General features: G+C 30.4%; 3 protein-coding genes across 9 annotated transcripts; 1 reads left to right on the plus strand and 2 right to left on the minus strand.

Annotated features, from left to right (window-relative positions):
• The first annotated feature begins 1,102 nt into the window (after positions 1–1,102).
• Pasha (microprocessor complex subunit partner of drosha) lies at positions 1,103–6,441 on the plus strand. Of its 3 annotated transcripts, none has more exons than XM_076905953.1 (7): positions 1,103–1,237; positions 2,343–2,763; positions 3,302–3,385; positions 3,530–3,914; positions 4,137–4,414; positions 4,587–5,023; positions 5,152–6,441. In XM_076905953.1, the coding sequence occupies exons 2-7, from the start codon at positions 2,361–2,363 to the stop codon at positions 5,482–5,484; spliced, it is 1,920 nt and encodes a 639-aa protein (XP_076762068.1). In that variant the 5' UTR covers positions 1,103–1,237; positions 2,343–2,360; the 3' UTR covers positions 5,485–6,441. The 3 variants fall into 3 exon arrangements, with proteins under 3 accessions (XP_076762068.1, XP_076762067.1, XP_076762066.1); XM_076905952.1 differs by lacking the exon at positions 1,103–1,237 and adding an exon at positions 1,741–1,946; XM_076905951.1 differs by lacking the exon at positions 1,103–1,237 and having other exon boundaries at positions 2,215–2,763.
• Positions 6,442–6,677: 236 nt separating this feature from the next.
• On the minus strand, positions 6,678–13,358 carry Rilpl (Rab interacting lysosomal protein like). 4 transcript variants are annotated; one of them, XM_076905981.1, is made up of 7 exons: positions 13,230–13,358; positions 12,068–12,421; positions 11,766–11,907; positions 11,552–11,679; positions 10,290–10,660; positions 9,987–10,082; positions 6,678–6,975 (listed from the first exon to the last, which is right to left on the minus strand). In XM_076905981.1, the coding sequence occupies exons 2-7, from the start codon at positions 12,380–12,382 to the stop codon at positions 6,876–6,878; spliced, it is 1,152 nt and encodes a 383-aa protein (XP_076762096.1). In that variant the 5' UTR covers positions 12,383–12,421; positions 13,230–13,358; the 3' UTR covers positions 6,678–6,875. The 4 variants fall into 4 exon arrangements, with proteins under 4 accessions (XP_076762096.1, XP_076762097.1, XP_076762095.1 ...); XM_076905982.1 differs by lacking the exon at positions 6,678–6,975 and adding an exon at positions 9,360–9,924 and having other exon boundaries at positions 11,552–11,670; positions 11,787–11,907; XM_076905980.1 differs by lacking the exon at positions 6,678–6,975 and adding an exon at positions 9,360–9,924 and having other exon boundaries at positions 11,787–11,907.
• Positions 13,359–16,459: 3,101 nt separating this feature from the next.
• Positions 16,460–25,377, minus strand: LOC143429593 (FHIP family protein AGAP011705). 2 transcript variants are annotated; one of them, XM_076905262.1, is made up of 12 exons: positions 24,906–25,377; positions 24,559–24,770; positions 23,710–23,961; positions 23,295–23,445; positions 22,917–23,162; positions 21,895–21,942; positions 20,336–20,503; positions 18,954–20,237; positions 18,672–18,870; positions 18,144–18,300; positions 17,880–18,045; positions 16,460–17,796 (listed from the first exon to the last, which is right to left on the minus strand). In XM_076905262.1, the coding sequence occupies exons 1-11, from the start codon at positions 25,053–25,055 to the stop codon at positions 17,883–17,885; spliced, it is 3,030 nt and encodes a 1,009-aa protein (XP_076761377.1). In that variant the 5' UTR covers positions 25,056–25,377; the 3' UTR covers positions 16,460–17,796; positions 17,880–17,882. The 2 variants fall into 2 exon arrangements, with proteins under 2 accessions (XP_076761377.1, XP_076761378.1); XM_076905263.1 differs by lacking the exon at positions 21,895–21,942.
• Positions 25,378–26,075: the final 698 nt, after the last annotated feature.

Genomic DNA, 26,075 nt, shown 5'->3' on the forward strand with positions numbered 1-26,075 from the left:
GCGAAGAAATCATATAACTATACCTGAGTTAATTTTAAAATGATTTTAAGTGTATTCATGAATGTGAAATAAAATAAAAACAATAAAATATACACTCCCTCTCTTCCATCATTTTTTTTTAATTATATAGAATAATGGAATTACCCCGACAACACAACTTTGCCACTTTAAAAGCACTGTGATGTTACTTGCGTCGCGTGACATTATTATTTACTACATATTGTGCAATTTTAATAGGAAAAGAACTTTTAAACCTTGTCACAGTGCTCTTACTATGACAAAGTTGTGTTGTCGGCATGTATACAATATTTTCATTGTAATTTATTGTATATTTCCCGCTTTAGAGGTAAGAGAGAAAGAAAGATGCTATAAGAAAGAGTGAGATAGATGATGGTGATCCTACTCTAAAACCTCTGGCGCCATCTCTGTGAAAAATGCTTTGTGGAAAGTACTGAAACTAATGCCTGACCAGTTTCAGCGTTTCTCTAAGTGATGGCGCTAGTAGTTTTTCAGCAATTTGCTGTTGTTAATTATGTGCGAGCAGTTTGAGCATTTTTCACAGAGATGGCGCCAGGATTCTAGAGTAGGGTCTTACAGCATCTTTTTCTCTTTTACTTCTGAAGCGGTAAATATACAATAAATTACAATAAAAGTACTAAAATATACAATAAATTACAATAAAACTATTGAAATATAGAAAATTGATGAATGAACGGCATTGGCAGGCGATATCAGCAGTGGAATAGCACTGTGTGCTGTTCTGATGCATTTTGATACGTGTAATCCTGGGGATACCTATTTGAGGTGTTATGTGATTTGCTGTGTTGTCTGGGTAATTATTAAGGGTGTAATAAATATTTTTGGAGGCAGAGTGATGCTATTGAGATAAGTGTTCACATGAACTTTATAGAACATTTTTGATTTGAAAAGGTGGAGAAAAATATTTGATTAACTTTTCTAGATGTAAATAAAGGATTTATAAAATTTATAAAACTTTTATGTCGAAAATATGATCAACACTGAATATGCTGCAGAAATTGGACAAGATTGTATAGGTTCCCTAATGCAACAGAAGATGGCGTTTGATATTTCTTTATATATTTACCAGCCATTATGAAAGTTGCCATTCTATTGTGTTATTGCGTGAACAGAATTGAAATTCTCAATAAAATGAATAATTTTATTTTAAATAATCAAGTGGTTATAATTATCTGTTCTAAATAAAACCGATACAAGAGTCTTGTCTCTGATTAGAAATTTAAAAAAATTTTCAGTTAACAAAAAGTATTTAAGACAAATCGTACCTAACCAAGCATTACTAACTTAATCGTCTCTCAGTGAATTAGTGTGTTTATAATTTACAAAATATAAATAAAGGTATTATTATGGAGTTGTACGAAATTAATGATAATGTATTATGATATCGATTTACAACTATATATTTAAATGTAAAAGTCACATGTATTTGCTGCTATTTTTTATATAAAAACTAAATTTTCCACAGTTCTTATTATCATATTTATAAATGACATTGAGGAAAAAACGCAATAATTATTCATGTGACTATCTCATTTTTTCAGACAATTTTAAACAAATTTATATTTTGAATAAAATCATTTAACATGCACTCAAAATTTTTTAGCTCATAATAAGAATACGACTTAGACAGTTAAAAACTTATAGAATAACATATTAAATGTTATTAGCTTTAAAACTTTTACATAACTATGATACTTTCATGGACATTGTAGCTTAAGTTAATTTAATTGCGAGGTAACTTTCACACGTTACTTTAATATACTTAATTCTTTTTTTTTTTATCATCAAGTTGCCGTCAATCAGTTCGGACTAGTAACAGGTTCAATTTTTCAATGTTGTTCCTGTCTAGTTTCGGAGTCGACCAACGTGTGTGTCAACTACGTTCTGCAATATTCTGACAATGCAATGTATTATTTATATGAATATGTACTTATGGATATATATGTATATATATAATAGGCCCCAAACTGCTAACACTAATGCAAATGTCCAATTTTCGTTGCCACCTTTAAAGTGGTTTCAAATTGATTGGACTTTGGCCCATTGGTGAAAGTGGTGTGGCCATGCGACGCGCTGTATATTATTTAATCCATGGGTTATTATGTATACAGAGTTTGCGTTTACATTCGAACAATTGAAAAAAAAACTTTTGTCGTATGACATTAAAAAGAAAAATTACTCACTCGTTACTGTATATCAAGTTAACTACTCGGTCGAATGCGAACATTTACTTAGGCAAAGCATGCGTTGTAACTATAATTGTATACGTTATTGGTTGATTAGACCTTACAGTATTTTAACAGATCTTTGTTGTACATATAATGGACACGGATAAAGAAGTTCCTGAAGAAATCCCCGAATCAAGTGCGACTTCTCGATATGAAAATATGAGCGAAACAATTTTAAATAATCAACAGAGCATATCGGAGATAAATGCTGATAATCAAAGTAGAATGTCTGATAAAAGTCATTACAGTGATGCAATGGAGGAAGAGACTGCATCTATCGATGATACAAATATATATAATGGTTCTACCACTGAAAACAGTATTATGGAATGTAATACAGACAGTATTGCTGCTACTGATGATTTGAGACAGTTTGACGTTTTGGATGATTTAGAACGTCATCCTGATCAGAACTGTTCCGATATGGATTCTGATACCAATGAAAGTATGGATTCTGATGTACCTGATGAAGAAATTGAAGCCATGCTTGAAGAAGGTAAATTTTAATATTATGAAGCGATAATTGATCATTGTAATACATTTCTTTTTTTTGTATGCTGTTTACAAGGTAAAGTATAAGAAATATTCATAAAGTAATATAATTTGTATTAACTTGAACAAAATTTAGAAAATATATTTAAAGCTTACATGTTTATGGTCCAGTGTAAAAATGTACTCTTGTACATTCAAAGTACTTTGTACATTGTATTATTAACATTGTGAATACTCAGAATCCAAATTGTCAAATTTGGTAATTAAAATATGTATATTTAAAAGTCTATAACTATTAATTTCAAACTCTCTTGATCTGTACATAAGTTAAGTAATGAGTGAGCAAGGATTAAAGTGATCTATGTAAAGAAGGAAATTATGATTGCATTAAAGCATGTTAGATTATAAAATTTGCATATATCAAGCTTAAGAGTAGTGAAAAAAGAGAATTAAGATCACTCGTTATTCATTTTTGTACTTCTCATGTAAATCTTACAGTCGCAGATTATTTTTATTAGTTAAGTATTATGTGCTACTGTTAGGTTTACCAGAAGAATTTAAAGGCAAAAGAAAAGACAAGAAGGATAGTGTACCATATGAAGAGAAAGAAAAGCTTGTCTTGGATGGTAAGCACCTCAATCTTAATATAACATTTTTGTGCAGTAAATTACGCATTTTAATCAGTTCTGATTTTTCGTTCTTTATTACATTACTTAAAAAATAAGATATAATATAAACATTTATTAATAATAATGTAAATTGCTTTGCAGAAATTGGGCATAATCATTTCGATGTGCTTCCGGAAGGTTGGGTACAGGTGACACATAATAGTGGGATGCCTTTGTATTTACATAAACAGAGCAGAGTTTGTACCCTAGCGAAACCATATTTCCTTGGGCCTGGTAGCGTGAGGAAACATGAAGTGCCTGTTAGTGCAATACCTTGCCTTCAATATAAAAGAGCTCTTCACGAAGAAGAGGAAGAAAGAAAGAAGCAAAAGGAGCGTGATCCAAATGCAGAAGTTTGTAGTCTTCCCAGTGCAAAAATCGAAACGATTCAAGAAAATCGAGCGGCTCATTCATTAGATAGTGAACAATTAAGAAATTATTGTCAATCGTTGTTTCGTTTTAAAGCTATTAAAGTAATGAGATTCCAGTAAGTATATACTAAATAATATTCAACAAATACTAATGTTTTCGTCATATGCAGTAGAGTCCTCCTTAACTGCTAACTATGGGTTTAGATTCCCACATCCGGTACTGTCGAATCTTTCAATGAATTCGTGGTCGATTAAAGTGCAATCAGATAAGAGGGAGTCTATTGTACAACAAGAATAGTTTGTATATTTCGTGAAACATATTTAATTACTATATTTAGATCATGGTCAGCAAGAAGAAAATTTACGAAAAATAAAAAACATCGCAAGCAACTGGAGCGACCTACTTTACCCGATGGAACGAAATTAATTACATTTCCAGTAAGTAGTTCTGGTTTAGCAGGAAGTAGTGGTAGCAATACCGGAGATGATAGCAGCGGGCAAAGACCACCAAAACACTGGATAATGAATCCTTCGGGTAAAAGTTATGTCTGTATACTTCATGAATATGTGCAACACGCACTTAAAAAGCAACCAACTTATAAGTTTAAAGAATTAGGTAAGTTGGAATAATAATTAATTTTTTTAAACTGTAGGTTTAGTGCTTTTATTTAGTGTATTAAGAGGGAATTATGCGTACAGTTTCATACTATTCTCATGTTGTGAAGTACATATTAGAAACTAAGAAATATTTAAAGGAAAGATTGAGAAAATTGAATAATTAATTCCAGAGAACGCAGCGACGCCATACTCTGCTGTCGTTTGTATAAATGACATGGAGTATGGAAGTGGTTTTGGTAGTAGCAAGAAACAAGCAAAAGCTAATGCTGCTCGCAAAACTCTCGAGATTTTAATACCTCAAATGAGAGATAAAATTTCTGGCGACAATGGTGGCGATACAGCTTCTGGTAATAACAGTCGAATGATTAAGGCATCTAGAGCGAATTCTGATGCAGATTTATCATTCTTTGATGAAATATCAATTACTGATCCACGAGTCGCAGAGTTTTGCGCGAAAACAACCGAGCCGTCACCCCATGCTATTTTAATCACTTGCCTTCAACGAAATTATGGCCTTGGTGATATGCACATTAATTACTCTGTGAATACATTAAAGCATCAGCGCAATGAATTCACAATGCGCGTTGGAAAACACGAAGCTACTGTCGTAAGTAAAATTATATGGTATTACAAAAATGTATAATTAAAAAAATTACTTAAGTAGCCATCAAGTTTAATTATGAAAGTATGCAATCTGAGAATATTAGAAGAAAGATTAAATTCAAATAATTTTAGGTGTGTCGTAATAAGAAAGATGGTAAGCAACGAGCAGCACAAGCCATTTTGCAACTTATGCATCCTCACATTCAGTCTTGGGGTTCTTTACTAAGGCTGTACGGATCTCGTAGTGTAAAATCATTCAAAGAGAAGAAGCAACTAGAACAAGAAATTACGCTGTTACAAGGGAAAGCTGCGGTTAATCAGCCAAATCACGCTATCCTAAGTAAACTTAGGCAAGAGATGCGTAAACTGGCAGAACAAAGGCAAGCAATACAACCTATTGGTAAGTTTGTACCACCAGATTTGCCAACCGGATCCGCAGCTAACTTGAACAACGTGGATTTATAACGTACATACTAGTCAATGTATCCTATAAATATTAATTTATTCTGTAAGTTTTGTAAGAAAGGATCATCGTTTTGTTTTATATATTGTGTTTCAAACGTACGCGCAAAATACTTACATGTAATCACATGTAATTGCATTATATTGTGTGAGAGATAATGTAGACTTTTAAATGGTGCTAATTCTTATATCCACGCATGTTTAGTACTTCTATACTTTTAATTTTTTTATATACATTCGAATCAAGCATTGTGATTGACTCAGTGATGAACGGTGGTAATCGGGGATGGTTCAAAATAAATGATTGAAATTGATTTTAACGTTTAATCTTCGAAATAAAATTTCTCCAGATTCAACGCGAATAGAGATATCACAGTTGAATGCTACCTCAATTGCCATAAACTTCTCGCACCGCTATAGATTGTTAAATATACAGGATAATATTATCTTCCTTTTTTTTTTTTAATTTGAAAGCTGTTATTATTTGTAGATATAATTTAATATTACGTGTAAATGATTATTAATTGATATGTTATTTGATATAAAGTTATTAAGAAGAAACGATAATACGGGGAACATAATCGTTTATTTTTAAAGAACTGATTACAATAAAGTATATCTCTCAGTTCTATAAATATTAAAGCATCAAATTTGCACATTAATAACAGTTACAATGTATCGAAAAAAGTATTACAATCGTTCTAGTAGAGTTGCTAACAGACTCAATACAATATAAATAAGTTGTCAAATAATGCATAAAATACTTATATATATATATATAATGATTTCCATATATATACATTATTTTAATAATTGTATCTCTTGTTTTCTTTGGCACTTTTATATAATTTTTTTGTTCTATATAATTGCTTTTTTCTAAAAAAAACTATGCGTGCTTTATACAATACTTTATTAATTATTTAACAATGTAAGAGGAAAATTAATAACATAAAATTGAATTTTGTTTTGAAGTTAAAAATTTTCGTCTTAAATGTTACAATGTATATATTCGTAAATTCATGAAAAAGGATTGTTTTCTACTATAAACATTATAGTACTTCAGTAGAAAATACAAACATTTAATACGTTCACTTTTTATATACTATAAATTATAAATTTTATTTGTATTAATTACGTGAATGAAGCCATCGTTTGTTCAATATTACGATATAATATGTTACATATACAAATATTTTCCTATGTGAATTAAAAGTTATTATAATATTGTATTAAGAAATACGTTTAATATTATCTAATGATCTCTATTCAAAATTTTATAATGTATACGAAATTATTTTATTTGGTTTGGTTGACTTCTGTAAAGTCCACTAAAGCCCACTACCTTGAAATTAGGGATGCCGATCTTTAATCAATTTTTCAAAAGATCGATTCTTTTACACCAACAGATTGACCCTTTTCCGGTCAACTTTATCGTGCATCGACTTCTCAGAAGAAAATCGAGTCGATCTTTTGAAAAAACGACTTTTTCGAAACCTAAAAATTAAAAAAAAAAGCAATTAAGTGTCATTCAATATGTTGCTTATTTGTATTTAAAACTTTTAACATAACGAGTTAAAATATATTTGTTTTAAAATATCATTTTTAATACGTTATAATTATCAATGGAAAGATATATGCATTCAACGATGTACATTTTAGTGAATTAAACTTTAATTTGCAGTTTCGTAAAATTGATTGTTTAAAAAAAAAAAAAAAAAAAAATCGGCATTCCTTCTTGAAATTATACTTTTAGAATTTCGGATTCATTGATTGTTTAATATTTGGAATATTCTATAGACAAGGCCTAATAAATTGTATTACACTTTAGACAAAATTGACACATCATTTTATAAATTCCTCCCGAAATTTGATTAACTTAATGCAAGATAAATAGATGTATTTAGTAGGCACATTTTAATAGGACTAGAATTATAATGATTTTAACACAAATTACACTTAAACGGAACATATATCTTTATTATAAAATAAATATGTATCTTCCTTTATTTAAACCCATCCAGCGGACGCGTAACATCATTTTGTGCCGCATATTTAATCCCTTAATAAAAGTGAAAGGAATACTGGCTGCCAATAAAGTAAGATTTTGTCTATAAAACTTCAGACTCTTATGGCACAGTGTACAATTTCCTAATTAAGTCTATTCTTTATACATGTTATTTTCTTACTAATTATTCTGGGATATTCTCAGACATTAACTGTATTTGCTTGTAACAATGATTACTTCATTGTGTCCTGCGGTCTTTAAATATCACATTTTATTTTTATCTTGGTCTGTTCCCTTTGTTCATATCTCTACATTTTTATCCTTATTTTTGTTATGCAAGATTTACCTTTCATTTTATTTTTGTTCTCATTTATGGGACAAACTATGCTATTATTGAATTATAGTAGCATTCATCTATTTGCGCCATGAAATATTGCAACGTGCCTGCCGGAAGGGTCACACAATAACTTAAGTTGCAGATATGTTTTACAGTTACATGTAACTCAAAAATTACAATACGTTCTTTATTAATTTTCAAATCTCATTTTATACATGTTACTAAATTTAAACCCGTCTAATTGGTTGTACATGTGTTTATGTTGTTCAAAAAATACATATTCTTCAAATATCTATTTTTGCGTTTAATAGCATAATGTAAAGCTTTATGTAAAATTTTACAAACGTTCTAGTGAACATTAGAAATTCAACTGTGTTTTGTAACAACTAAATCAGTAATTGCATTTTCTTATGACAATATACATGTTATACTGATATAGATATTTGTAAGTTTAAACTTAGAGTATTTATAAGTAATGTCTCTAAGTCATAATGTGTTCTTCCCAAATATACTAAAATCAATATTAGTGACAGCTATTTTGATGATTTTTTTTTTAATTTTAATTTATTCATATAAGTCACTACTATCGATGTATGTTATTGATTGGATGCAAATGTTTTTTATATCATGAATGTCTTTCACATACAAACACTACTGTTATATATATATATATATCTTTTTGTTAATTCATAATATATTCGTTACGTTCATAATTCTCAAATATTATTTACAATCTACGTAAATGTGATGTTTACATTTATCTTCACATCGACATGTAATGGCACAAATTATTGAAATGTAAACATATTGTAGTACAGATATTTAAAAGTTAATCAAAAAACAATTAATGAAATATATTGAATTATATTTAGACATAAAAAATTGTCGAAATAAAAAGAAATATATAAAAATTGTAAACACTTTCAAAATTAATAATTATTTTTGTTGTATCACCATACAGTATTTTCTATTTATCATAACAGTAAATATAGTTCATATCGATAAAGATGTATTTATTATGCTATCTGTCAATACGTTTGGTATTTCACGCACTTGTAATTACTATGTAATAAATGCAAGAACAAATTATGAAATTTCATATTTTAACAAGATGAAGTTGAACATTTTCTAGGAATATTTGTTCTGTGATATCTATAAATATGCAAGATATTCAGCAATTGTTGGTAAAAAAATTTGAATAGTGAATCTATAGGTTGAAATAAAACAAAGTTCAAGAATGGCAAAGTGGCATTTGTGGTTTCATCATAATTTTCTTGAACCACACTATAAGTTCCAGTTTATGTTTGATACAAATAACAATAAAAATTCGCCAAATACGTGTGTAGTAATGATATAATACTAATTTTGTCAAGATGGAAACTATAAATACAATATCATCATTCTTGATTTTTTCTTATTTTAGCTTATAGAATCACTCCTTAATATTTCTATTAACTATTACTAAACATCCTGTACATAATTAAAGAAGAAAGAAAAATGCATTTCTACACAAGTCAAAGAGACTGTGTAACATCATTTAATATAATACTTATTATCATTACTTGTATTTCATATATATATATTACCAATGAAAATAATGAAACACTACCATATGTATCATTATTAACATTTTTAACTTTGGAGGCACGTCAATTCAATTATCAACATAAGAACCGTGTATATATATGTATATATATATATATATTTAGTTCGTTCTTTAGACCATTTTATAGATAGTAGATACATGTAATGTGTGTTGCAGACACGTGAATATTCATATTTTTATCAACATTTTTATATTCATATTAACCAGTCATTTATTCAATTGTTATTACTAGTAATTTCATAACATTTTTGTTATTTGTTTACTCGTTAGTGCAGTTTTACATACTAGGAAAGAAATGCTACAAGTAAATGCAAGAGCATAACGTTCAACCAATTCTTGTAAGATATTAAAAATTATTTGTTAGAAAATCATTACACAGATTCGTCATATGTACTGTTTCCAGAGAGGGCCATTTTTGATAAACTAGAAAGACTTCTGCGTGGACTACTACCGACTAAAAAACTACTGCTAGACTCTGAGAAAATTTTCCGGAAACTGGAAAGTAGATATTATTGTTAAAAATTAGAATTCTCGATTATTTGCCATGAATTACTTACAATTTACGAATTCCAGATTCAGACTTTTTCCAGGGTGCATCATCTGGTTCGTAAGGAAGAGGGCCTTGCACAGGAGCATCTTTATCATCTTCGACCCTATAATATTACAGAAAGGATGGTATAATTCTCTAAATATTGTAATATTATTATGTTACAGAAATCCTATAATTTATATTAAGTGACTGCATATGACGTCGGTTGGTTAGTACGCAAAACTTCAATACTTTTCTGCGAATTAGTTACAAGTAAATTTAGTATTACAAAAATTATAATATGTTATTATTGCATATATTTGAGACGTACGTTTCAGATTTTGGTCGATATAGCTCTAGCTCGTCTTCCAAGTCTGACACTCTAGCTTTTAATTCATTTCGTTCATGTAAAATTTCTTTCAACTCAGCGGTGGTAAATCTTGGTCTATCAGGATCATCTAAATCATAAACAGCCTTGTTCGTTAAATCTGGATAACCTTGTAATTTACTCAAGTCTTCGTTTTCTTTTTTCGCTAAACCAAGACGAGCTCGGAGATTTATCAATTCACGATTTTGATCTTGCAACTGAGCTAAGAAATCTGCTCTCTCTTCGACCAGACCACGGGCTTGCATTTGTGCTTGACGCTGTTTTCGCTTTAATTCTCGGCCAACAACGCTCAGTTTTTCGACCTGTGCCGTAAGCTGTATAAAATGGAAACATGAATTAGGATAAATATATCATATATATAGGAGCTTGATTTCACTTAGAGAAACATCTGACTTTTAAAGTATCCTCGTTGCTTTTAGAAATACAGGAGAAAGAAAGTATTCTGCTCATAGGGACTAAATCAAGGGTGTCCAACCTTTTTGTTTTCCTGGGCCAAATTGGAAGAAGACATGGTGTTTTGGATCAGAAATGTATTAGAGCTATTCGTTTTTTACTTTACCGCTGTTCACTATTAATTGACTTTTTTTGTTCCTCGGATTCACCCTATTCCCCATGCATTCTTCATGCATCTACATGATCCTGTCGTCAGGTCCTGTTGCTCGGTTCCAAACACTCTTCTCTCGAACCCAATCGCACGCAGTCACTTTATTTCTTTCCAAACACTCTTCTCTCGCACCTCGACCTTTCGAATTCGATCCCACGCAGTTACTCCACTTATTCCGCAAAATAGAATCATTCACACCCTACAAATCATTCCTCTGAAAAATGCTTCAGTAACTTTAAATATTTTTGGGCCGCATTAATACGGCGGGTTGGACAGCCTTGGACTAAATATTGTATCTAAAATTTGTCTCAAAATTATATTTTCCGCGACTCTAAAATTATTCGCATTTTTTTAAATGAAAATGTATATAGTTTATATTAACCCTTTGCAGTCTGAGATATTTTCAATATTTTTCCTTAATCGATTGATATTCAATAACTTTTTTTCGAAATCAGTCAATAAAGTTAATATTAATATAAAAGAATGTATGTTTCATGTTTCAAATCTGCATTTGATCCCAAGGAAATAAAATGTGTCTAGCTCGATATTGGATTGCAATGGGTTAATCACAAATTATGTATAAATATAAGTACTAATTTACATTTTCTATTTCTGTATTCTTTTGCAACAATTCTTTGTCCCTTCCTCGAATTTGTTCCCTTTGTCTATCTATCATAGATCTTAAATGTTGCAATACTGCTACATCAACTTCTTGGCTAGCTGTAAAAGCTGAAAATATATTTATGTAACTATTGAAACTTATATGTAACAGGATGTTTGTAGCATTGTGTTAGTAGGAAAGAGGTTGTTAGTACTTTGTTTACTGCTGTACTGACTGTCACTACGTGATTCTTGCAGAGCTTCTGATAATCGTCTATTTTCTTCTTGCAACCTTGTAACCATTTCTACCAGGTCACGGGACTCTTGACGCCAGTGTTCTTCAATTTGTTCCAGTTCCTGTACAGCATAATGATACATATTTCAATAATTACACAGACTACATAAAATATAAAATTTTAATTGTAACACATCCATTTTTATTTTGGAGTGTCTAATTTTAATACTAATTTTAATACTGTAAGAGTAAAATGATGTTTAATATTCTTAAATAATATACCTTTTCGAATCTTTGTCTATCTTCAGCTTTTCCAATTTTATCACTTTCCAATTGTGAAATCTTTGATTGTAATTCTTGAACTGTGGTATTTTCACGCTCATTTTTGGTCGCAAGATTTTCTAGCAATTCTAACGCATGTATCACTTTTGGCATCAAGTTAGTCACAGATTCTACTCCATACGAATCTATAAGTTTCTCGCATTCTTTTCCAATTTCAGATGCGATATCATAAACATCTACAACTGATATGTCAGATACTACTGCATATTCCTCCATGTTATTACAGGTTGTATAATTTCCCAAACAAAAAGGCATGAATACTTCTTATATCAAAGTATGTTGTTCATAAATGTGCTGAAATTGTAATAATATATTTTAAGGAATCTTGCACTACTTATAAACCATTATTAAACTGAATATATAAATATCAAGGTACTTTCAATTGACACTTTGAGTGCAGTGTTCGCTTATATTTAAATAATGGTTTGAACTTTTTAAATATCTATAACCATACTAGAAATGAAAATAATAAAACCATAATTTATGTGTAGTCACATAGTATAATGTAATATAAAGATGATTGTCATATCTCTAGATATTTTATAGATATATAGAGTAACATGGTATATCATTTAGTACTCTAGCGAAGCTATGATAGAATTAGTAATATGGTAATTTATGTTTATCATTTCAGCACCTGCGCAAATTGGCTAGAAAGTTAAAAAATGATATTAGTGTTATAAAAGAGTTTTCTTTGATAAGGTGTATCAACTACTACGATTAAAAAAAAAATTTTAATCTACAAAAATCCATAAAAATTGTAAATATCTGATGATATATTTAACGCACAAAGGTGAAAAACTATATAGAAAAAGGGTGCACCTACCAGTTGCATTCAATAAATTGAATAAAAAGGAAATTCTAATTAGTTAAAATTCTGATATCATTTTTATGATAATTCAAGCCGACTATATCACGTTCAATTATACCAAACCTTGATATCGTTTGCAAAAACTGAACGAGAGCTATGATATGTATGCATGTAGGTGAATTAAACAGATTGTGACCAGTTAAGCTCATCCACGCTTGACAAGTATTCGAATGCAGTTTCTTTAAAAGTGAAACCTTGTACGAATAATTTCATCTCGTATCCACCACTTACATTCACGTAAGAAATTACATCCTCTCTGGCTGCACTACGATTTCAGGAACACCCTGTATAATCATATATCCAATTTACTTTACAATTACTAACATATACAATTTAGTGATAAGATATTGGGCGCATAGTTTAGATTCGAAGATTATGGGAACAGCTCGATAACTGTAAGGACTGTCAATCGCGCGTTTGCCGATTTTCTCGCACTCAAAGTGTTAATTAAGACAACGTACAGGCGTATTATATTAACCTTTAACACCTTGACATGTGTTACGAGTATCGAACAATCAAATCCAACGAAATTTATGTCTAATTGAATCTAACAAGATGCGGTAATTGAGATGTTAATATTGTAATATTGCTTATACCTAATATAATATATACCTAATATATATGCGTTTTATATGTGAATCTAGATAGATATTGATAAATTTAAATAACATCCGTCGTGCAGTCGGATTAATAATCGGAACGCACACATGGATAACAATTAACGTGCTTGAAAGTATGAAATCATGCGGATTAATCACAGTTGTAATGCTTGTGTCAAACTCTGTGCACTTTAGCACTATACGGCTGCTATACTGGTGCGGATAGACAATTCTATTTTTAATGTGGTTACACATATACGTACACGTACATATAGATAACTTATTATTATAAGCACGGATGGATACGGCTCTAGACTTTTTCTGGTATAACAAATTCGAACAAGCGAAATCAGAATTCGAGAAGTTAAATATCGACAACCTAGTGATTCTTGATTGTTACTAGTCCTTTTTATCTGGTTGTACAATATTCGCGACTGCATCTATCGACAAATGTTGATCGAAGCGAGACAGAACGATTGGACCTTTTAAATCGAACGTATCCCAGTCGACAGTGCGCGTTTGGCATTAAATTTAAGACGCGTTACTTCGATGTTTTATTTCACATCAATAGAAATAGTAATGTAATAGTAACAAAATTGATAAACAAATATTTTCAATTTGTACTTTTTTTTTAAAGAAATACCCCCTTTTGAAACACTAGTTGTTAACAATTTATTTTATTAATTATGGAACAATTTTAAGTAAATATATAATTGCATCAATTATAATGTGTTTCTAGGAACTTAAATTAGGAGTGCTGATGATATGTTATTTTGCGTTGATAAATACGGAAACGCAGACAAGAGAAATAATTAATAACGCCTGTTTTTATTCCATCTTCGCTCTATGGCGTTCTAAAAGAAAGTGAAAGTTTCTTTTAAAATAAAGAAGGAACGCTTTCTGTAAATGTTTTTGTTTTTACTAATTATTAATGTAAAAATAACCAATATCTTATTTTTATCATTTCTTCGTCAAAGTACGCAAGGGAATAATTAGTGGCGCCATTTTCTCGCGCAGGGCTAAAACTTTCGATTAGTTTGAGCACTTTTCACTGAGATGGCGCCAACCTTACCGTTAGAGGTAAGAGAGAGAAAGATGTCAGAAAAAAGAGTGAGACAGATGATGATGACCCTACTCTAGAACCCCTGGTGCCATCCCTGTGAAGAGTGCTCAAACTGCTCGCACATCGTTATCGACAGCAAAGTGAACTACTGAAGAAGTAGCGCCATCTCTGAGGAAAGAACTGAAACTAATGATCGATCAGTTTCAGCACGCCTCCAAGAGATGGCGTTAGTAGTTCTTGAGTAGTTTACTTCGCTGTCGATAATTGTGTGCGACCAGTTTGAGCACTTTTTACAGAGATGGCGCCACGAGTTCTAGTGTAGGGTCGGTAGCATCTATCTCACTCTTTCTTATAGCTTTCGTATATATCTTTCTCTCTCTCTTACCTCTAAAGCGGGAAATATACAATAAATTACAGTAAAACTATTGAAATTTACATCCTGACAGCAAAACTTTGTCACAGTAACAGCACAGTGACAAGGTTTAGAAACTCTTTTTCTACTAAAATTGCACGATATGTATCACAGTACTTTTAGAGTGACAAAGTTGTGTTGTCAGAGAATGCTTATAATTTTAGTATCAGTTTTAATTCAAACATTTTCTATGTAACACAATGATATACATTTTATTTTATGTTACATTTGTCATGTACACTTTCCTAAGATTAACATTACTTTTTTAAAAATTTTGTACGTATACATGTATACATACATATGCATACAATTTTGATAATAGAAATAAAATTACCTCGTTAAAGAGAAACCAGTATATAATAAATAAAAGCTTTCTTGGTGATTACTAGGAAATCGCAAATAATATAATTTATTACAATAAATTTTAACATGTTATTTTATAACAAAATATAGTATATCTTTAAAAAAAGGTAAAACAGAAATGCAAATGTATAATTTCATGTGTGTATAGAAAGTAACTATAGAATTCAATTAGTTCGTTATTACAATTTTTATAAGAAATAATGGAGAGATATACCTTTCAAACAGATTCGAGATTTACAAAAGTTAGCATAATTAGAGCTATAAAGTTAATGCATGGAAAATTAACTTAGACATTTAGAAATTATGCTATTGAAATTATATATATGCAATTCTAAATAGCTTAGAACCTTGAAGAATTACCAGGCTACTTTAATATATAAATTCACCAACAAATTTAAACATAACAATAAAGTAGATAGTGAAATATAATAATAATAAATATTAGATTATTATTTGCAATAAATCGCCAAGTATATTAATTTTGTTTGAAAATACTGCATGTATATTGCACAAAAGTATATATAATAACAACATTTTTCCATGTTTTTGATGAAATATTTGTTAGAAAAGATGGAATTTGGATTAAAAGCTGTTACGATGGAAACATTATTAATTTGTTATCATAAATAATTTTGGAAAATATTTTTCATACTAGTACAATTGTTAATGCTATAATAGTATAGAATCAACTACTGAAAAAGAATTAAATAAAATGATATTGTTTCAACATGCACTATGTTCAAACATTAGAAGCACACTTTATTGTAGCGATACAAAATTGTTAACAATTATTAATAAAACCGATATATGCATTCCAACGTTTAAATCGAAAACGAAGCTGAAGCATCTCAATAAGGACAATCTTTTAATAGCCTAGTTTAATATCACATCGCGGCAAGTATTTTATACTAAATACAAGTTTTAAAGTGATCAAAAAATACATTGTTTTTCAATGATAAGCGAATACATCGTTACAATTTTTCTTCCCGATGCGTGTCTTGCACTTTCTCACTTCGTTAACTGATTTTTATTATCATAACGTGTTAAAAATTACACTCGTCTCGACAACGATTCCAGTATATGTTAACAAAAATTGAGCTAGAACAATTCTCGCATTAACAATTAAGTTTTGATATGTTACTTATGAATACGTAGGCAAATATTTCATAGATGTGCAATACCACATGATTATTGGCAAGTATTAATTTCTCTTTGTTCATCAATACCGTAAAATAAGTAATTATGCTAACGTTTTATCATGAACATCGAGAAAGTTAGTTTTTTTTTTTATGTTCAACACAGCATATACTGAATAAAAATTTAATAATCGGTATAGCTGAATCAATATAAAACCGTATAATAAAATGTTTTCATCTAATATTGCAATAGTAATAATTGAGAATACCAGACGAAATTATTAATTACAATCGGTGTTGAGCTTACCACGTTCAACTTCAGCCGGATATATTAAAAAATTCATAATTTGTGACATAATTTTCTTTCCCTTTCTCTATATATGTATTGTTTGTGTTACATATTAAGTTTTTAAATTATATTTGAGAATATATATTATGCAATAATTGTGATTTCGTCTATGTATTAGATTAAGTACACTAAAGACAGGCTAAGTAATTATCATACATTATGCATTGCAAGTTAGCGCAAAAAATGTATAAATATTTTCATGTGCGGTATTCATTTCATTAAAAATAAAATTAATTTGTCACAATAATTATTTGATCGTTAAGTTTTAAAAACATTTGGAACAATTTCCAAAGTGTTAATTATATTGTACAACATATTAAGGTAATTACTTGGCACTTTTCTTTACTTATAATCTTGAACTGTTGCATACAATTTAAATATAATTGCAAATAAAATTGAATTAGGTTTTGTAGTATACATAGTAAAAAGTTATTAAATTGTTCGTAATAATGTAATATGTATATATCGCATAGGAAATTGCTCTAAATGTCAGTCTTCACGATATTAGATTGAATCGATATATATATAATTTAAATATTAATAATTAGTATTTTAAAATTGCGTCTATATTAAATAAAACATTTTTATAATATTTTTTCAACACAATTTCAACGTAACTAATGTTTAAAATTGCAAACTTCAACAAAAAAAAAAAAAAAAAAACGTGTAAATGTACATTTTTTGAAGCTAATCCCTTAGAACTACCTATCTACAACTGCAAAATAAAATAGATATCGATACCGTTGTGTCTCTGTAGCAATATTCTATATACTATCTTTACATTCTATTTAACAACTCCGGATAAACATTTTAAACGCTAATAATCTGATTTATGTTATGCAAGCCTAGCAGTATATCACATATTTTATTGAAACCCTGCAATTAAAAAATATTTTAAATGTATCATTACTCTCTGTTGTCAACTGAATGTTTAAATTCCTGTGCTTTAGTTATCTTACATATTAAACTTTAAACTCCAGATTACTTGTGAGAGACATAATGGCATGCTCCTGTGTAATAGCAGCTAATTCTTTTAACCATTCATCTAATACAACTGCGCATAAGACCACATTTTGTACTGGACTTATTTCATTTGGGAATCCCCAGGACGTTTTTGTATAATACCTAATTTATAAACAAAATTTTGCGTGATATTATAATTTCTCATTATAATACATTGCAGCTAGAGTAAAAAATATTAATGATAAGAGGAATATATTTACCGGTATCTAGATCCATGTCCCATCGTTTCTAATTGATTTTCTGATATACTAGTTGATTGATTGACTGTATTAATTAAATTATTTGGACCAGAACTACCACTAGATCTTCTAAGCATTTGTGTAAAAGAAGATGTTAAACTCCATCTCTTACTTTCACCTAAAAATATGATTTTTTAAAAATGTCTTCGAAACGTGATATTTATATATTATGTGCACTGATGAATGATGACTATACCTACATCTTTTGAATACTTCCAGATTGCATGGACAATTATTAAGGGTTACATGATATTAACTTGTAAATAAACTGTGAAATGGAACTTAGGGCAAAAGTATATTGAGTTGCTTTAGTTAAATAATGTAATGTGTGATTTGACTAAATTAAAGGCAAACTGAATGATATAAATTATTATCATTCGAAGCATTGCACTAAATTTTATTTATTTCGCCCTTAATTCTGTTGAATCAACCATATTATTTAACTAAAATAATACATATTTTAAAAATAATCAAAAAAATGAATCATACCTCTTGAAAATGGTTCTCCGCTTAAGGAATTTCTTTTAACGGGTGCAGAATGGGCAGCAGCTTCTAATGCATTCTTTCTCGCATTCACTAGTTTATCCTCACGGTTGATTAAAAATAGCCGAGCTTGTTCTACCAATACGTCTATATTATTGTGTTGTGAGAGAAATTGATCTATTTTGTGCTTCAATGATGCGAGTACCTGAGGATAATCGATTATTTTCATAATCTTGCATATTATTTACACGATAACTTTGCAACAAAAGTGTTTGTATAATTACAAACCTGAAAAAGTGACCTAATACTAGGTTGAAATACTAGAGAGTGATTTAAGAGAAATGATTGTAATAATGGCTGAGGATATATTGCCAGTCTACTAATAAGACCAGTTAGATGTAAATTAACATACAAGTTATTACTTGTCATGCATTCGAGTTTCCGTAAAAGGACGTCTAAAAATATGCCGACATTAGGTTGCCCGTTAAATACGTCTTGACGATAACTTTCTTTGCTCTGTTTATTCGCTGTTAATTCCTCCGATGTGGTCGAACTTGATTCTACAGTACTATGGAGAAATACACCTTGGTCTTTGTTCGATTCGATTTCTGTTTCCTCGTGCTCGCTTATTCGATCCTCGCTAGGCTCGTTGTCTGGTGTTGATTGTGAAGAACCTTTAAACGCGAAGCTTTCGTAACCGCTACTCTCCCCTAATGATAAAAGTGAATTCATGGCGGTGTTAGAATCATCAGTACCACTGTCAAGCTCCTTTTTATCCATTAATGACATCTCCTTAACAGACTCTGATATTTCAATATCTTCATTTAACAATTCAGCAATATCAGCATCCAATTTCGCTTGTTCGTCTAATGATAACTCTATACCTGTCGTTACAACGGGCACATGGTTCGGTTTTACCTCTTTCTCTTCGTCATTTGCATTCTTTCCATCTAATAAAGACTGAATATTAACTAACATATTGTCTACTGACGAGTTTTCGTTGATTTCGTTGAAAACCGTCGAATGCTTTAAAGTTTCTAACGATAAAGCTTTAGTCACGTCGGTTCCCTTTTGTGTTTGGTCTGCCAACGTATTGTCATCTATTAGAGTAGTTGCACTGCTAGTCGTACTGTCTTTTGGCAATTCTCCGTTGTATTGATACGACCAATTAGAACAGGCTATTCGACAAGCTCTTATTTTCTGTCGAGCGTCGCATAAATATGCATGGTAATTCCCATACAAACTGTCCGATAATCTAACACCATAATTTACGGATGCAGGCAATGATTTTAAAGAGTCAGACGTAGTATTCGAATGTTTTTCGTACGTCGTACTGTTAGGCAAAGAGTTGAACTGAGAATTTGCAGATGCTAATGGTGAACAGCAACTTGGTGTCAAGGAGAGAAACTTTTCAGCTGCTCGTCCGAAGGGGTCTATGTCCCTTAGCCTTCTACGTTGAGAAAGCATCACATGAGAACACGGACTCAATGCGCCCAGACATAATTCTAACATGATGTCCTCGCAATTTAAATTGACCAATGTTTCAAATAGTGCCAATGTTACTATACATAACTAGAACATTAAAGTAAGGAGCTGTTACAATTGATCCTTATATATCATGCATGTCTGCAACAATGACTTAAAGAATAATAAAAAAATGACAAATATACCCGTGATCTGGAAGATATCCTTTGAATAAGGCTGTCCAATATTCTGCATTCATCATAATTGTCTTCAAGCAAAAATCGGACAAGTGAACGTAAGAGACCAGGTTCGGTTACAGAACGAAGGAATAGATCAAAATAAGCTGTTGCTGCAACTAATTCATCCACCGTTGTCTGTAATTTTACAGTATTAGTTACCTATAACTTTAATTTCATGTATGCTACATCATTCTTATTATTGTTAGACTAATTAAAGATTAAATACGGAGTTCAAACACTAAAAAAAAATCACTTTAGAGTATGTGATTTAGTTTATATAAAATATATACAAAATTTTTAAATAAGCAATTGTTAATAAAAGTGCTAGTGAATTCTATTTAAATCATTTCTAAGAACAATCTAGTATTTAAGTTTTACTTTGTGGTAAAAGAAGGATATTAGTATTTTTACAAATAACTTTAAACAGTAAATTACTTTAGTTAAGAGGAAACATTCATTTACTATTAACATCAAATAATTATGCAATAATTAATAAGCATAAAATTTCTGTCAGATATAAGTGCAATTACTTATGCAATTAATCTTACAAGAACTATACAATTTTACTATTATGCATTCTTTAAAACACATATAATAATTTATTTGACCATTTAAAAATGAATTTTTAATAAAACTTTCTTATTATTTAAGTACAATGATGTAGCGCAAGAATGAGTTGATAATAATTTTAGTATCAACAAAAAATATATATTTTACGTTATGCTTTTATAAAATTATAAATACTAAAGATTACATACCATACAACTAATAAAAAGCAACATATCTACGGTATATTTACGATTTTACAAAAATAATATTTAAAAGCGTCAATAAAAATTATATACAAAGAATATAGTTTTCATGAATGATAGGTTTTAAATTTGTTATGTATGTAAGATCGATAGGCATAAATATTTTGGATATACAAGCTGTCCCAAAACGGGTAGTACAGCCAAAGCAAGAGGTAAATCTACAGGTCAAAATAAATAAAATTACGGAGCATATTTGATATATGTTTTTAAAAATTTGGTCTTAAGTAAAAGAAGCATTAAAGTTCAGTTAAAAATTAGGCAAGTGTATTTAAGAAAATTACAAACTAGATTTTTCGAAAAACAAAGTCCTCAATGAATAAATTTTATTGTACATTTTTCCCTCATTTTTGCGTGTAGAATAATTTCCTGCTTAGTTCTATTACCAATTCTGGGATACTATATATAACATGATATAATTTATATGGTTTATGAGACAGTTAAAAGCTATATGTATGAAACGTGTACTGAAAGTAAGCAAAATATTTCAGTGAAAGCATAAGTCTGTATTATTTTATATGTCACTAGGAAAATTTATATACGTAATATTTTATTTATTACTAATTGATTTAAGTTTATTTGGATCGGTAAGGCATATGTTGTAATGAATTATATTACAATACATGACTTATACCATTAATTGCAAACTTATGCTTTACTGAAACTTGAAATGCTGATTAAAAATTGACAGCACTAATTATAGTGTTTCGTACTAACCCGCTGTTTTTGTGCATCTAGCTGTTCTATGGTCAAACCAACAGAATCCTGAGCATCATAAAAATGTCACCGGATAGCCACCAACAACCACATCGCAACATAAATGATTTGAAATTTGATTAGCATTATTACTAATACCTAATTAGTACTAGGTATGAATGTTTACATTTACCATCACCGTACTGATAATGTTATATGCATTTATGAAATGAATATATGTCTATAAAAGTCTGTTAAGTAAGAATTGTTAATAAATTTTCCGCTCTATTGAATATACTAATTAAGTATTATTTAGTTGGTGGTTCTTTAAATAAATAGAAAATTAGGATGAAATGAGATAACTGAGATTCAGAAGAAACAAAGAAAATTTATATGATTAGCAGATTAAAAACATTATAAAAAAATTATTCCATAGAATAGAAAGAATAGATGCATATATGTATGTCTAACAATAATATACTTGTGAATTATACTTTACACTTATATATATATGTAAATAAATAAATTGCAAGTACCTTCTTTCACCACATATACGTGTAAAGTAAAAAAAATATTAAAATGCATTATAAAAAAAAATGCAGAAATACATAGTAATTATCTATTCACTCATACAAAGTATATATATTGTAACTTGTAACATTAAATTGAAAGGTAAGCAAACGTTTTCATCTCAAAACAATTGCAGTTTGTCCAACGTTTTTTGTCTCACTTCCTAGAATATTTTTAATCCTTAATTGGATAACGAGGAAACATTACCTAAGAGACCAGAAGTTTTACTCATAATTAACTCATAAAATTGTTAGATTAGCTAGCAATTATTCTGAATGCTATTCGACTATGTTTGGTATTTAGCATATTCTGTTTCTAGTATGAATTAAATGAATTAAAATTCTTCATATGACTTAAAATGCATTATTATCTGCAGATGGAAATTATACAATTTTTGTAGAATTATGTGATAAAAAAAAACTTTGAGATCAGAAGAGAAGAACCACGCTAATTTATAAGGTATTGATACTCACCTGCAACAAAGCTGGTCCCATTACAGGTACCAAAAAACCATGATATAAAAATTCAAGTAATTGCTTTTGTACTAGTGGATGTGCAACTTGCGCAACGGCATTACAGAAGTCTAATGAATTCATTAGATGTAGTAACGCTGGTAAATCATTAACATCGTCTGGAGTTAATCGGTGCCAATCGTCCGTTTCAATATCTAATTTTCTTGGCAGCACTGAATATAATCCACTTAAACCTGTGGCTAATACCTGATTACAAATAAATATTTGATTAGTATTTTTGAAGTAGAATAGAATGAAAACAAATCAGAATGTAATAAATGAAAGAGATGTTTTATGTATAAAATTACATATATTCTTTTTGTTTAAAAAGTTACATACAGGGCATATGTTAGAATGATCAGCAATGTATATTCCGACTTCATCATTTTTCTTGGAAAGGGACATGCATAGTAACATGGAATCACGTGCTTGTTGTCCTACTCCACCTTCTCGGTGCACATATGGTATTAATAATGTAAAAATAATAAATCTAAAAAAATTGCAGTCATATTATATACTTTATATATATGTTATACAATATACACGTATATAATAATATTAATTATGTCTTAAATAATACATGCATAATTTGTGCAATAGAACCTTGATTAGCCAAACTAATGCGATACTGTAGAAATACATAAATATCGATCCAGTCAATCGATCATTCCATTCATTAATAATCAAGGTTTTACTCTATGTTATGCATATATGTAAGTCTACTAAATCTACTGTATACATATGGTCTACCAACTTGCTTTTCCCTACTGCCGTTGGATGAAAAAATAAATCTAGTAATGCCATGTTTTGCATTAAAGCAACACATAATTGATTTAATAACACTACTAATTTTTCTTCTACTTCTAAAAGCATAATATCATTCGCACAATCTTCGAGTAATCGCAACAATGGTCTGGCAACTGGTTCATGGGCAAGAAGAGCACCACTATGTGATACTAAAAGTTCGTACAGTTTCAATTGTTCCAAACGGACAGCATTATTAAATCTGTAACATTATATTTCCTTTGATAGAATGAATCAACAACAGAGTATATATACTAAAGATTCCATATTCGATTATTACTACACTGTAGATGTTCGTGTACTTATGGAAAATGTAAATGATTGAAACAGTAGAGAATACATATGTTACACAAAAATATGCAAAATAGTTTACATAAATTATATTCAGTAAACATAATATTTAGAATGTGAAATGACTATTCATTTAGCTTCATTTCTTTTGGTATGTTACTAAGATATACATAAATTGTACAAACATCCATACTATAATTATTATAATAATAAAGCTCGCCACCACTTAAACAGCGCACTAAATCGATTACTTAATTTCATTCCACATTCTTTAGCCTATCCAAAGTATCCATTTTGCATATTTCAAAGTCTCTGGTATTAGGACATGGATCTTTAAATATTTTCTACGATCAATACATTAAACAGAATAAATGAATATTTCAAACAGGTGCGTGTTGTTCAAATTGAAAATAGATTGCAGGTATAACGCACGTAAATCAGTATATTACAGGATATGCTGTACGAGAATGAGAGACTGAGAGAATGTTATTAAAAATTTACCGCATACCTTCCGCTGTACTTGTTCCAATCGTAAAGTTTATCAAGAAGGTTTTCGCTTAACAGATATTCCAAACAAGGTGAGTGGGTCGCCGTCGTAGATTGTCGATAGTTATTGTAAAAGTTAGAGTCCCGTAATTCTAAGACTAACAGCGTTACCATCTGATCTACGTGATTGACAACTCCAAGAACGTCATCTTGATTGCGTATTCCCTTTGGCGGCTGTTCAGGATTGCGATAAGGTGTCTCATTAGTGTATTATTCAGAGCGTACCGTTGAAAACTGTTTGCGCAAGGGGCAATAGAAGAGAAAGAAAAATTGTCTAACTCTCATAAACATCTTTGCAATCGAACTCACAGATGTACGCAGGATGATCTCGTACGCTTGTTGCCAGTGTTTACAGAAGCTGTCATAACATGCTGACGGATCGGCGTCTTTTGGCGGTGAGTCCCTGGAACGTTGCTTGCTGAAGCTAGTTCTAAGCGGGCTACTTCGTAACCAACTCATCTTTCTCCCCCGTTTATACCCGTTCCGTTTTTACGTTCATCAGAGATCTGAGTTCGCGCATCGTTCCGCTTTCCAGCCTTTCATATTATCAACTGTCATAAAAAAAAAAAAAAGCAAGGCGTTCCTTTACCTTCCTCGGCTTTTCGACTAACCAAGCTCCCCTGTCAAGCTTGTCCTACTTGTTACTGTAATCGCCTACCTAGACGGCAAGGACACGGCGATAACGTGAATCGCATATTTATTAAGCGACTTGCGCATTACAAATGTTTCAACTGATACGCGCGGGTGCGTGCATCGCGGGCAACAATTCGTATGCTCGACAAACGACGACCGATCCGGTGTATGTGCATGTATTTTAAGTACCACGCCAGCCCATTACGAACTCTCCATATTTATTTAACCAAGATCTGGAGATTAATTCTGGCGTTCGTTTTCTTTTCTTTCTTTTTTTTTTTTTTTATTACTGCTCGTATTATTCCAGCTCCGTTTACGGTGTGTTCGTAGCTCGCGACGCAACGCGCTCTATCCGCGCGTTCGCGATTTTAAACCATCCCACCCCCCTCTCCTTGTTTCGAGGATTCTGATAATTCTCGGTTAAAAGGAAATTTACATTTTAAATAAGTTAAAGTTGCGGAATGCACGCGTTAATGTCTACATTTTATACAGTAGCTACGAATTCGTGAAATATGCGGATATCGTATAACGATAAACTAATTCCAGCAACAGCTGATAAATACAAATTAGGAGTACGAATGTAGATAAACACAAAATAAAACGACGCGTTTTAAGTTTCGTTGAATACAAGCTCGACCTTGAATAGAGTTAGTGCAATCTAGTCTAACCTAGATACAATTGTTTACTTTGTCGTAACAGTATGCCGTACGATGGTGGTAGTGGTAAACAGTTTCTACTCTATGTACATTAGAGTGATGTATGGTTAACCTAACTTTGTAACGAATTTTAAATTGTACGCGTGTATGGAAACAAAGTAATTATATCTATTATCAATATATTACTAAC

The sequence above is a fragment of the Xylocopa sonorina genome, chromosome 12 (genome assembly GCF_050948175.1).
Source record: "Xylocopa sonorina isolate GNS202 chromosome 12, iyXylSono1_principal, whole genome shotgun sequence".
Lineage (NCBI taxonomy): Eukaryota > Metazoa > Arthropoda > Insecta > Hymenoptera > Apidae > Xylocopa > Xylocopa sonorina.

Bases quoted from the DNA above. Each gene is read 5' to 3' on its own strand.
- Rilpl (XM_076905979.1), bottom strand. From the start codon at position 12,382: ATGCCTTTTTGTTTGGGAAATTATACAACCTGTAATAACATGGAGGAA. The intron at 11,680-11,765 runs GTACTAACAACC...ATATATTTTCAG, and splicing joins TCAGTACAGCAGTAAACAAA to CTTTTACAGCTAGCCAAGAA. The intron at 10,661-11,551 runs GTAAATTAGTAC...CATTTTATACAG, and splicing joins AGAATACAGAAATAGAAAAT to CTTACGGCACAGGTCGAAAA.
- Pasha (XM_076905953.1), top strand. From the start codon at position 2,361: ATGGACACGGATAAAGAAGTTCCTGAAGAAATCCCCGAATCAAGTGCG. The intron at 3,915-4,136 runs GTAAGTATATAC...TACTATATTTAG, and splicing joins ATTAAAGTAATGAGATTCCA to ATCATGGTCAGCAAGAAGAA. The intron at 4,415-4,586 runs GTAAGTTGGAAT...AATTAATTCCAG, and splicing joins TTATAAGTTTAAAGAATTAG to AGAACGCAGCGACGCCATAC.
- LOC143429593 (XM_076905262.1), bottom strand. From the start codon at position 25,055: ATGAGTTGGTTACGAAGTAGCCCGCTTAGAACTAGCTTCAGCAAGCAA. The intron at 24,771-24,905 runs GTGAGTTCGATT...AATCCTGAACAG, and splicing joins AGATCATCCTGCGTACATCT to CCGCCAAAGGGAATACGCAA. The intron at 21,943-22,916 runs GTGAGTATCAAT...TATGATGCTCAG, and splicing joins TGGGACCAGCTTTGTTGCAG to GATTCTGTTGGTTTGACCAT.